The sequence below is a fragment of the Amyelois transitella genome, chromosome 22 (genome assembly GCF_032362555.1).
Source record: "Amyelois transitella isolate CPQ chromosome 22, ilAmyTran1.1, whole genome shotgun sequence".
In the NCBI taxonomy this organism is placed as follows: domain Eukaryota; kingdom Metazoa; phylum Arthropoda; class Insecta; order Lepidoptera; family Pyralidae; genus Amyelois; species Amyelois transitella.
Window position 1 is genome coordinate 5,003,183 of NC_083525.1, and position 11,962 is coordinate 5,015,144.

General features: G+C 32.9%; 3 protein-coding genes across 3 annotated transcripts; all 3 read right to left on the minus strand.

The window, feature by feature from the left end:
• Nucleotides 1–76: 76 nt before the first annotated feature.
• On the minus strand, nucleotides 77–2,344 carry LOC106129866 (fatty acid-binding protein 1-like). Its single transcript, XM_013328557.2, has 4 exons — nucleotides 2,189–2,344; nucleotides 1,632–1,798; nucleotides 994–1,101; nucleotides 77–169 (listed from the first exon to the last, which is right to left on the minus strand). The coding sequence occupies exons 1-4, from the start codon at nucleotides 2,256–2,258 to the stop codon at nucleotides 116–118; spliced, it is 399 nt and encodes a 132-aa protein (XP_013184011.2). The 5' UTR covers nucleotides 2,259–2,344; the 3' UTR covers nucleotides 77–115.
• A 1,967-nt stretch (nucleotides 2,345–4,311) lies between these two features.
• On the minus strand, nucleotides 4,312–6,096 carry LOC106129957 (fatty acid-binding protein 1). Its single transcript, XM_013328673.2, has 4 exons — nucleotides 6,016–6,096; nucleotides 5,327–5,493; nucleotides 4,770–4,877; nucleotides 4,312–4,439 (listed from the first exon to the last, which is right to left on the minus strand). Exons 1-4 carry the CDS (start codon nucleotides 6,083–6,085, stop codon nucleotides 4,386–4,388), a joined length of 399 nt encoding a protein of 132 aa, XP_013184127.2. The 5' UTR covers nucleotides 6,086–6,096; the 3' UTR covers nucleotides 4,312–4,385.
• Nucleotides 6,097–7,627: 1,531 nt separating this feature from the next.
• On the minus strand, nucleotides 7,628–10,631 carry LOC132903212 (fatty acid-binding protein 1-like). Its single transcript, XM_060950864.1, has 4 exons — nucleotides 10,473–10,631; nucleotides 9,259–9,422; nucleotides 8,643–8,753; nucleotides 7,628–7,747 (listed from the first exon to the last, which is right to left on the minus strand). The coding sequence occupies exons 1-4, from the start codon at nucleotides 10,540–10,542 to the stop codon at nucleotides 7,694–7,696; spliced, it is 399 nt and encodes a 132-aa protein (XP_060806847.1). The 5' UTR covers nucleotides 10,543–10,631; the 3' UTR covers nucleotides 7,628–7,693.
• Nucleotides 10,632–11,962: the final 1,331 nt, after the last annotated feature.

The window sequence follows — 11,962 nt, forward strand, 5'->3', positions numbered from 1 at the left end:
TAACTTCATATTCTGTGAAAATTTTAAACCTCAACCTGTTATTGTTATTGACATTGAGAAAAAAATAACAAAACAATTTTTATTTAAATAATAAATATTTATTCATTAGACTAATTTACAATTTGTAGTATCTTTTAGCGACGCCATCCCAATGGCCAGCAGTGGCAGTCTGAAAGGAAAAGAAAAACAAGGTTGGTAACTGTCAGAAGTTGTTCTGTTAACATTTATAAAAACAATATATTTTGTTGTAGGTATACTTATATCCGCTAAACGGATAGCGTTATTTCTGCATTAGTAAATGTAGAAACCACGAGATTTTTCCATTATTCTAACTTTGCTATAGCCGCCCATTATTAGTTCTGAATTTCAAACTCGACGGGTCAGAAGTCCAAAAGATAAGCGAGTTCAAACAAAAACAATCTAGCCGAATCATTGTACTAATAAGGTATGTACACAGGTACACAGTTATGATTATTACCGCTTGTCAAAGTAAATATTTTCAGCAAGAAAATTATGATGAACTTAAATGAAACCAATGATGCAATGAAGTGTAATTTTTATCATGCTGAAGTTGAAGTCCTGAAAAAGGCTTATCGAAAATGATCAACTAAACAAGTATGCCTTGTAAGGGATTTTAATCAAAGACCACGAATTTATACTAATAGAATAAATTTTAATGTGAAAGTTTTTTTGTTTGTCCCATTTTCCCGCCAAAACCACCGAACCGACTCATATAGTACAGAGTACGAAGAAGGCTTAAGGTACCTACTTATCACGCGGGTAGAGCCGCTGTCGCTATAATGCTAGTATGTTAAAAGAATACTATTTTAAAATGTAAAAAAATATGTAATTATAGAATTAAACTCAAAAACGAATTCACCTGTTTTGATCTATACTTAATATTACACAATAGTCTTCAGACTTATTTGAGTAAATTCGCACGGTATGGCGTCTATAAACCTAGTATAAAATTGAATAAAAGGAAATACTTACAACTATAAGTTTGTCACCATTATATTCTCTTTTGAAGGTGGCTGTTTTACCATCGCGCTTGACGACCTGTGTCACTACGTTGCCATCAACGGTGTACGTAGATTTAACCTAAAAAAAACAATCTATTTAAAAACAACTGGCGAGTTGCGATTATATGAAATTAAATACAACACGAACTATTTTGAGCCCTTCATATGCAACATATCAACGCATATTTAAAAATACTTACATAAAATGCATTACCTAGATCTTTTATTACTTGCCGGTTGACTGAAAGTACCTACTTGGGTAAGTCCGGCATTGCAAGTGATTTATTTCTTTTTCTTAGGATGTAAGTACTATTTTTTGTATTTGTTAATAACTCTACAATAAAAATACTGATTACAAACTATTTCCCTGATTTGAATTAGTTTTTGAGTAGTTTCAATTAAGTCAGATAAGCATTACGCGCCTTTAACACAGTGATAGACAAGACTCTTGGAAATAACATAGGTACATACATACATAAAATCACGCCTCTTTCCCGGAGGGGTAGGCAGAGACTACATCTTTCCACTTGCCACGATCTCTGCAAAGGTAGATTACTGTTTTTCCTGGATATCACTTCTAATAGGTCCTAGACTCAATTTTGCGCTTACTGTAGATCCTTCTCTCAGTTCTTCGTCCAATTCCACACCAGACTTGAACTGAACCGCCCTGGTTCTGCCCGGAGCTGCGAAAGTGTACGTGTATGTGTCGCCATTTTTCTCCAGTTTCGTGGAAGGCCTGTATTGGGCATATTTAGCCACATCTTCTTCTTTGACACCTGGTAAAACAAGAAGTTTGTAAGGTAATTAAAAAACAAAACAATGTTTTGCGTAAAAATATCATCGTCATCTGAAAAGGTAGAACAATTTTTTTTCATTATTTTAGGTATTTTTATAAGTTACCGTAATGGTATAGTTTGTATAAGTTTCATATTTATATTAATATTTAATTTCAGAACTATGCCCATGTATAGTTACTTACATTTAATTTAACTTTAAATTCTTTTAATATAATTTAAAATAATGATTTTTTTTCTTACTTCATAATAATCACACACAACAATACCTACTTACATGCGTTTACTGAAATCATTTAATGAAATTACATATAAGTACCATAGGTATAATCGTATCAACTAAAGAAACAGTACAACATCGGAGCCACTTACCAACCGCTCTAAGAAAATTCTCAAAATTTTCGTCTTTTTCGAAAACGTACTCCTTGCCCAAGAAAGCCATTTTGCACAAACTTAACCACGATTACTCGCTGACCGATAATAAATTGAAAAATTGAACGCGGTTTAATATATTGGCCAAAAATTGATAATGAAAAGTTACTGATTCACGCTGAGTCCCATTTCTGGGACCTTATCATACCCAGATCTAGATTTACGGACAGGCAGATAACAATTAATGTAGTGTACAATAAAATTTTGTAAAACTTATTTAATTCTTTATTTATTTATTTTTGTACACAAAACTATATGCATTCAATACAGTAATTCTAGTACAAAGGTGCCACTTATTCTTATTCTTTCATACGTACGTAAAATCACACCATTTTCCCGGAGGGGCAGAGACTACATACTTATATTAAATTGCAGTGATCATTGCATACTAAATTTTTCTTCAACGTTTGCATAAAATCTAGGAAGGTCCCTTTCCCTTTCAAATAATCAGGAGATAAAGATTTTTTGAGAACTGAGAAAAGAGTGGAAAGTTTTAAAGTAATCGCTTATGATTGCGTAAACGAATAGGAATAGAAGCCAATTCAGTTTAGAACTACTACTACAGTAACGCTTAATAATAATTAAATAAGCCTTTACTCAGATAAGCATTACAATTGTTAAAAGTATATTCTATAATATGCGTTTTACGTGTATTCTTATGATAATCAGTTTTTTGTTTGCCAGTCGGCAAAGGCCACCTCCGATCTTGTCAATACAGTACAGTTACGCATAGTACTGTTAGCTTACAGTGCTAGTCTTTACTACTATTTTAATCGTTTTTGTGGTTCTTCTATATTAAGTAATTTTACCAAGAGTACAATCAAAAAGAGTTTGTTTACTTGTGTATTTGAGAATTTAGTGAAATACTCTCTTAGTGCACCCCTAAACCACTTAAGGACTAGTTACCTACGCTCATCTCTGCGTGTTCCCAGTTGCACCCTCCAATTAATATTATATTATTTTCCAGCTTATTAATAAAATAATATTATATTATTTTACAGCAGTGGCTCAGCGGTACGCTTGTCTGTGACACCGGAGGTCCCGGGTTTGAATCCCGGAAAGGGCATGATACGAACAGAACTTTTTCTGATTGATCTGGGTCTTGGATGTTTATGAATATAAGTATTTATTTATAAAAAAGTATCGTTGAGTTAGTATCTCTTAACACAAGTCTCGAACTTACTTCGAATCTAACTTAATCTGTTTAATTTGTCCCGTATATATGTATGTATTGTTTATAAGCTTAAGAATATCAATCTCTACTCATTTTCACGTATCGCAAGAGGCAATAAAAGGAACATTTACATTTAAACCCAACAAAATGTGCAACCACTTTTCCAATCTAGGTAAGGTTTCCTGAACAAACGTAGGTAAGAGAGTTAGAAGTCGTAACCCAATCCATTTGCCTTAACTGTTGTCATGTAAATTTTGCAACGACCATACCAACCACTTACGAGGTTTATGCATTAATTTGATAAGTTGCCGATGCTGTTACGATTTACAAAAAATTCATGTAACTGCACATGTAACCATAATACAATATGGTTAAGTTTCCCCTGCAAAGGTCTGACGGGAGTTATCTCGTGTAAAAACTTGATATAAGATCGTGTGGTCACAGGCAGACTCTGGGCTCCTCTGCAAAGAGGTGGGTAAACAACCAAAACACACGGCGGATGATGAGGTAACCTTTAAGGCATAGAGAAATACTACTTTGGTTCGGAAGTCGCAGGCAAGAGCTTGTTAATATTATTACAATCAATCTAAAATCCCCTTGTGAATTCCGGCACCAATAAAAAAAGAATAGAACCACTCTATCCTGTTCCCATGGATGTCGTAAAAGGCGACTAAGGGATAGGGATAGGGATAAACTTAGGATTCTTCTTTAAGGCGACGGCCTAGCAACCTGTCACTATTTGAATTTCAATTCTATCATTAAGCCAAATAGCTCAATATGGCCTATTAGTCTTTTCAAGACTGTTATACCCTCTCTCGGCCCTGTCTACCCCGCAAGGGATATAGACGTGATTATATGTATGTATGTTTCATTAAAAACAAAAATATAATTATTTCTTTATAATCGAAATGTATTAAAAAATAAATAATTTACAATTTTGTTTTACATCTAAGTTAATTTAAATTAGGCTTTGTAGTATCTGTGACAAACGCCGTCCCAGAAGTTAGCGGTGATGGTCTGAAACAATATAGCTTTAATTAATGGACTTTACTTATTAAGTTTAACACTTATCTACAATATATAAATATTTATAAGTATAAATAAAAAGTACTAAAACTATATATATTTTTATACACTTCTAATCTCATACTTCATCACATGGATTTCGATAAAATTTTGTAAATTATCTTAGGTAAACTAGTTTTATTCATTAAGAATACTTATGAAGTTCCATTTTACTCGACATTGTAATAAGTTAAAAAAAAATTAATTATATTCGTTTATCATATTTTTGTTTTGATTTGATATTAGTTTCTAATGATTGTTGTAAATATACAAAATACTTACGACTACAAGTTGGTCACCGTTGAATTCCCGCTTAAATGTGCTCACTTTGTCGTCATGTTTGATGACTTGTGTTAACACATTGCCATCGATGGTGTATGTAGACTTAACCTGGAAAGATATATTGATACGTTTCATTAAAACATGTTTAATTATATAATAATATGTGTCACATATAGGTAATATCCAGTGTTTCATTTGTACGCTAACAGATTCTTATTGGTACGTCAAAATTATAATACCTTAGAAGTAACCCTGAACAATCGAAGAAAGTAAAATTCTAAATTCAAAGTAGAAGTCCATAGTCCCACATTTTGTATAGCATTACGCAATTAATGCGAAACAATGATTATACCCCAATAGTTATACAAAACGGTTAGGTATATGCCATTCAACTTTGTAATAATAATTCTAATAAATAAATATATACGGGACAAATACGTATAATATAATAATAACCTTGAAATAAGGACCGACCTATGAATGCACCCATTGGAGTCAGGCCTCTATACCTAAGTGTATAAAAAAATATTTTGTAAATGAATATTTTGTTTACTTACAACAAGTCCTTCTCTGATCTCCTCGTCCTGTTCCACTCCAGGGGTGAATTTCACGACCTTCGTCTTCGTTGGAGTGGTGGTGGTATACACGTAAGTGTCACCTTCCTTCTCCAGTTTCGAGGTAGGCTTGTACTGAGCTAATTTGGCTACTTCTGCATCGGGTACACCTGTAATTATTCATAATAGGAAACGTTTTGTAAGATTAAGACAGAAATGTTATTGAATTGCGTACCTTTAACCTTTAAAGATCTCAAATTGGCACTTGTTTTTATCTGTTTGTTATACTGTAAAGGTTGACTGATACATAATGCTTTTAGCGTATTTCATCTGTTTTAGCTTTACAAAGATTTGAAAAAATAAAAAATATATTGATGAATGCAAAGCAAGTGCAATAAATAAAGCAAAAGAAGTATGCAAGGCAAGTGAAGATGTAGTTTCTGCATAAACATTCATAATTATACTGTAAGTACTTTGTACTTATTATAATGATTAATATTTTGTTTAAAGGATGTAATTTCCTCATTATCTGATAATTATTATTAGCAATGAGAATTATCAGCTCAAGATCTGATAATGTAGACTTGGAGAAATGGAGGGAACATTTCAATTAAGAACTATCATTGTTTCAAATTGGTAAATTTTAGTTTATAATTATAGTTACATTAAAATTAATGGATGTAAAAACATACCGACAGCTTTTAGGAACGCTTCGAAGTTCTCGTCTTTTACTTGTTTGTACTCCTTGCCTAAGAAAGCCATTTTGTTGGGATACTCACGACCACTAAATGTTCGATAATAAATTGCGAAACGATTGAACCGCCTTTTTATTTTCCATCGTATCTTAGATAAAGAACGATAATAAAAAGTGTCCAAAGTTGAATCAGAGCTATAACTTGATGCGAATTAGTAATAATCCCATACAAATGAATATTATAGATGTGAAAGTTAATTGTAGTACTAGTATAAGCCGATGGCTCCGCGCGCATAATACTTTTTTTGTTCCCTTAATGTATCTTAAATGCAGCTTTGAAACTTCATGCCGAATTTCAATTACTAGACGCTTTTATACATTTAAATGATCACTGTTGGTCAAGGGTCGATATTGCCATAATTAAGAGGATCGCATACAAAATTGAATAAACAAATTATTTTTATTCTGATCTTAAAATTTATAGTTTCCATAAGTTGTAAGAACATAATGCATTTCTTGCTTGTTGCGTATAATCAAGTTTTACGGTCTAATGCTGGACAATCCTACTACTTAAATTTAAAATTAATTTTACGTTAGTATACCATTTCGCAGAGCGAAATAACGAAAAATATCTATATATTACTTTTTGTAAGATTACTGTAAAAATATAAGGAAAACATGATTTTAATCTAACACTTATAAAGAAACTCTGATAAATCAACGGGACGAATGATGACGATAAAAATATACCGGTAAACTGATGAATCATATTTCAAAATTGTTGATGTAGAATCAGGATACTCATATTGCCTTGAAACGAACGAATGAACAAGTTTTGAACGACTTATCTGCTCTCATCACCATCTCTATCTCTCTCTCTCTCATCTTAGATCCTTAATTTTAACAAAATTTGAACTATTCTATGTGCTACCTATTATATAAATGTAAGCCTTAATGAGTGTGTACGTCAATGGCTGATCATATCTATCATCATCCTCCTGGCGTTAGTCCCGGTTGCGTCCCCTCCTCTCTGGAGAGGAACCCGGGGTACGCTTTTGAGTTTGTTAGCCTAATAATATTTGTAACTTCGTATATTCCACAAAGTATAAAAGAAGGTACAAATTTCAAAGGTCAGTGTAAGTGTTGCATCATTAACTGATTTGATAATGTCACTATCTTGAAAGAGCTGTTGTTCAATATTTTTATTCGGGTATCGCCAGAAATTTAATCTGTCAGACTTATTGAGTTAATACGGTACCTCAAAATTTGCTCATGCAAACAGACCAATTATTATTTTTAAAAGGTAAATATAAACATATCTACTTATAATTTCTTGCGGGGTAGAGCTAACAATCATGAAAATACTGAAAGGGCACGGTTACCTTGGCTAGGCTTAATAATGAGGGCTTAAAAAGTATATAATTTTGTATAAAATATGGTTTAGTGAAGGTTTAATGCGAACTTTTCATGTGATATTTCGATTAGCTAGTTTTTGGCATCCTTAAACAACTAAAAGCGGATTAAAGGAAAATAGTTGACGGTTATAGAAGTGAAAGTTACAACAATACTGGGAAAGTCTTTCGTTAAATTATAAATATAATACAACCAAGATTTACAAAAAAAATATATAATTATCAAAAAATATGCTTAATTGTAAGAACAATGATAAAAATTATTTAGGCCGTGTAATATCTGCGAGCGACGCCGTCCCAATTTGACGATCTCAGCTCCTGTAAAAGTAATTAATATTTTGATCAAGAAAAACACAAAATAACATAAAATTTGAGCCTTCCTTAAATGAAAAAGAAGAAAAAGTCTAGATTAAGAAAAAAATCAAATTTGTGCTTAATATAAACGAATATAAAGATATGTAAAAATTCCCAAGCTAGCACATGAGAGTGGTATTAGAGATTGGGTCAAGAAAAAAAATATTGAAATATGCAGATATTGCCAAAAGCTTGTGTCTACTATATTGAAAAGTCAATAAAATCTTACGATCTTGTCAAGAGTGTCATAAGAAAAGCTCTATTTTTATGACATATTAAATAACATTTAGGTAACACAAGAATAATGGACTTTTTATAGATAACATAAAACTACTACATTACATATTATAGTTAGATACTCATAGTCTTATCACATCGTATCAGTCGAATCACAGGACCACACCTACTATAAAAAGTGGGTCGTGCGATGTCAATTTTTAACATTTTGCTTGATATAATTTCAATCGTATGATTTTTGTTGAGTCATTTATCTATCTTCATCGTTCAAAATAATTTCATTTCCTTTTTTCAAATTTAGGCTACATAGTTATTATACTAGAACTTTATAAGTTCTACTTATATAAAGTTGCGAGACCATTACTTTTGAGATATGACTTATTCAATTCAGTAAGCATCGTGGTCATAGGTGCACCCCGGGCTCCTCTCCAGAGCGTTAAGGGTGCACACGGTACTAACGCTAGGAGGATTATAACAAAAAATTCAGCTATCTTTTAAAGTAACAATACTGCAGCTCTTATATACTTACATTAATATCAACATTGTCATCTATAATATCTAGGATCACCTTTAATGGATGTATTTCGACAGCGTGAACTTTAAAATTAACTAAAATTCTTACTATAATGAGCTGGTTTGGAGAGAAGATCCTCTTAAATGTAAGCTTGCCCTTTGGTCCGAAATCCTTTACTTGTGTGAAAGTATCGCCATCCACGGTGAAGACAGTTTTGGACTGCAAATTTTATTTAAACATTTATATGGAGTCAATGAACAGGAGAACACATAAAAGTTAGCCTTCTACAAAATCCACTGAAAAAAATTTAGTAATCTTGTTTTGCCAGAACACATTCATTCATCTTTATAGTCCAGCTTATACATGATCACATATTCACTTGCAAAGGTTGAAGAGGTCTGACGGGAGTACCTTCGTGTAAAAACCTGCCTCACCCAATTCAGGATCATGGGCGCACCCGGGTCTCCTCTCCAGAAAAATGAGATTGTAAACAAGTTGAACGCCAGGAATCAGGAGAACCCAGGATACCCCTTAAAATTCAGTTGATATTTTAATACATTTCTAAAACTATTCTATTCAGACATTTGGATGGACATTGGTAGTCATTATATATATAAAAGCGTTAGGTTTGGTCACTTTTTCTATTTAAATTTTATACTTACTTAATGAAAAACTACTTAAACTTATTCTTTGATTAAAATAGTACAAAAAGATAGTTACTTACTTCAAAACTATTAGATGTTTCCACAAACTCTTTTCCAGGAGTGAAGGTGACGTCCTTGGGGGAACCAGAGTGTATGAAGGAGATGGTGTAGCTATCACCATTCTTCACCAGTTTGATGATGGGCTTGTAATTTTGGAAGTTGTTTTTTTCTTCGGGAGACAAGTCTAAAATGCAGATTTGCAAATGAAAAACATACGCCTGTACTTTATACAGATGATCCGGAAAAATAAAGTAATGTAATGTTTCAAGGTTTTAATCGAGTATCGAATAAAATAAAAGCTCTCCATCTCTACGAAAACATCGAAGGCGAAGGTGGAAGAAAAGGTTTATAATATTTTAAGGCAAAGTTTGTACCTGGTAGATTTATACCAAATGATTTCACAGCAGATGAACTGTATAAACCCAAAATGGGTTGGATTCCCTTGCAACGATAGCGAAGGTCAGGATCGCTACGTGTAATAACCTGACCTAGCTAATAAATTTCTAATTCAGTTTCCCGTTATATGATGCGTTCCTAAAGTGTTTCTGAATATGGAGAATTGATTGGATACGGTTTTCCACCTCCATAATACGCGAAATGATGTTGCTTAGGTAAAGTCATAAATAACTAGTTGGTTTTTATTATCGGTGGTGGCATTTCTCGAATCTATCAGTTCCACTTAAAGCAGTTGGTATCTACTTTTGTTTATAATTTGATAAATAATTGTATTTTGATTGTAATGAAACAAAACGATGCCTACGACGATCAACTATAGTACGTCTATGAATGCCTCTTATAACACCTCTTTCTCAGAGGTGTAGAAACATTCTACAACTTGCTTTGACTCTGACCACATTGACCTTTTAATGCTGCAACCGATCCGTAGTCACACCATTTTGCTACACTAGCGGCAAGCTCGTCGCTTCAGAATACTTTTAATTCTTGAACAAATAATCTCTAGCCTTATTGATGATCTTATGATATACATACATACTCATATCACGTCTTTATCTCTTATGCAAAAGACATAGTCGTTAGGCCATGTTTAGCCTTAATTAATGATGAAATGTTAAGAATTAATGTCGAAATTGGTATTCAAGCAGTGACAAGATATAGGTAATTTTAATATTTTACTTGTGTGATATTATGAGCTAATGTTATCGTTACATTCTATGGAACTTGTTTATTTACACACCAGTGTAAAAGGTTAATAATTGAGAATTCAAGTTCATACCTAATGATTGAACGAAATTTTCATAATTCTCCTCTCGTTCGAAGTGAAACTCTTTGCCGAGGTATGCCATGTTGAAGCGACGAAGTACAGCACTTAATCTACTGCTAAATCGTGTGGCTGTTTATATTTAGTTCGCTAAATCCATAAAGATATATAACATATACAATAATACTTACCTAGTAGTCACCGGTAATCTGATAAGTTTATCTTTATAATGCAGCCCAAATTTGGCATAGAACAAAGTGAAAATAATCGGAAAAATTAAAAGACATTATTATTTGATGAAAAAACTAATTTAAAAATTAAAGTTAAAACTGAAGATGTTGCAGACTGGACAAAAAAGAAAATATAGGAGAGCGGAACCTCCGAATTATGGCCGAAGGTGTAACTAGAAACGCAGAAAATAATTTTAAAAAAAAACAATTATCTTTTTCGTGTGTTTCTAAGTGCACGTTTACTAAATGATGGGCTTACAGTAATATATTACTCGTATAATCCGATAAGTTAGTACTCGTAATGATGAACTTGATAGTTGAAGTAATAATACACGGAGAATCGAGGGTGTATTAATAAATTTTGAACCATTTCCCCACACAATTTCATCGACAAATCAATTCATTAAAATCTATTCTAAATGGATTAATCATGACTTCTACTATGAACTTTGTTCATCAGCTTTATCAGTTAGATAAGATACCGTCTGATACGTGCTGCGTTATCAAAACCGCGCCCGATGTATGAGGCAATAAACTTGTATGATTTGGGTTAGCTATATCAATGACATTGCACCGACCGATTAAGGATTACTTGCACATTTTACGCTTCACTTCTTATCCTTAATACGGATTAAGATTATGTAAAACATAGATACATAGGTACTGTATGTCCCTTGTGGGGTTGACAAGCTTATTATTAAGACGGGTTTAGCCTACCGCCTAAATTACTAATTTTGTTTATAATGTTTTTGTTATATGAAGTCCTGGCAAAAGGTCAGATACTTTTCGACGTGCTTCCATGAAAAGACTTTCTAACAAAAGAAGTTCCTATGCAGGAATCATGGCAAGAGGATCTCTCTCTACACTGTGTGTATGCAAAATTACTTAGAAGAATGACAAACAAACACACTTTCACGTTTACAATATTAAGTACGTATTGTACGTACGTAAATAAGGATTATGTTGTTTGATCAACTCATCCCGCGGGCTGAAATTCACCACAAAGTCGCTTCGCTCTAAGTGACGAAAGTGAACCTGACTGTCCAAATTTCTGGATCATGGCACATAAGCAAACCGTATCCTGCTATCGAATACGCAACGGAGACAAACGTCGAAATAATGATGACTTGTAAAGCCATAGACAATAATCATGCTTGCACAGCGTCGATAATTATCAATGAACATCGTAAAATGCAGATTAAAATTCTGCCTTATCTACCTGACCGTTAGTTCGCTTTAGGACAGATTTCCTTTCCTCTAAGGTAGAGTGAGTTA

Coding starts and splice junctions, on each gene's coding strand:
- LOC106129866 (XM_013328557.2), bottom strand. CDS start 2,258: ATGGCTTTCTTGGGCAAGGAGTACGTTTTCGAAAAAGACGAAAATTTT. Junction 1,799..2,188: donor GAATTTTCTTAGAGCGGTTG/GTAAGTGGCTCC, acceptor TTGTTTTACCAG/GTGTCAAAGAAGAAGATGTG. Junction 170..993: donor ATGGTGACAAACTTATAGTT/GTAAGTATTTCC, acceptor TTTTCCTTTCAG/ACTGCCACTGCTGGCCATTG.
- LOC106129957 (XM_013328673.2), bottom strand. CDS start 6,085: ATGGCTTTCTTAGGCAAGGAGTACAAACAAGTAAAAGACGAGAACTTC. Junction 5,494..6,015: donor AGCGTTCCTAAAAGCTGTCG/GTATGTTTTTAC, acceptor GAATAATTACAG/GTGTACCCGATGCAGAAGTA. Junction 4,878..5,326: donor AGATCAGAGAAGGACTTGTT/GTAAGTAAACAA, acceptor ATATCTTTCCAG/GTTAAGTCTACATACACCAT.
- LOC132903212 (XM_060950864.1), bottom strand. CDS start 10,542: ATGGCATACCTCGGCAAAGAGTTTCACTTCGAACGAGAGGAGAATTAT. Junction 8,754..9,258: donor AAACATCTAATAGTTTTGAA/GTAAGTAACTAT, acceptor TAAAATTTGCAG/TCCAAAACTGTCTTCACCGT. Junction 7,748..8,642: donor CTCCAAACCAGCTCATTATA/GTAAGAATTTTA, acceptor TTACTTTTACAG/GAGCTGAGATCGTCAAATTG.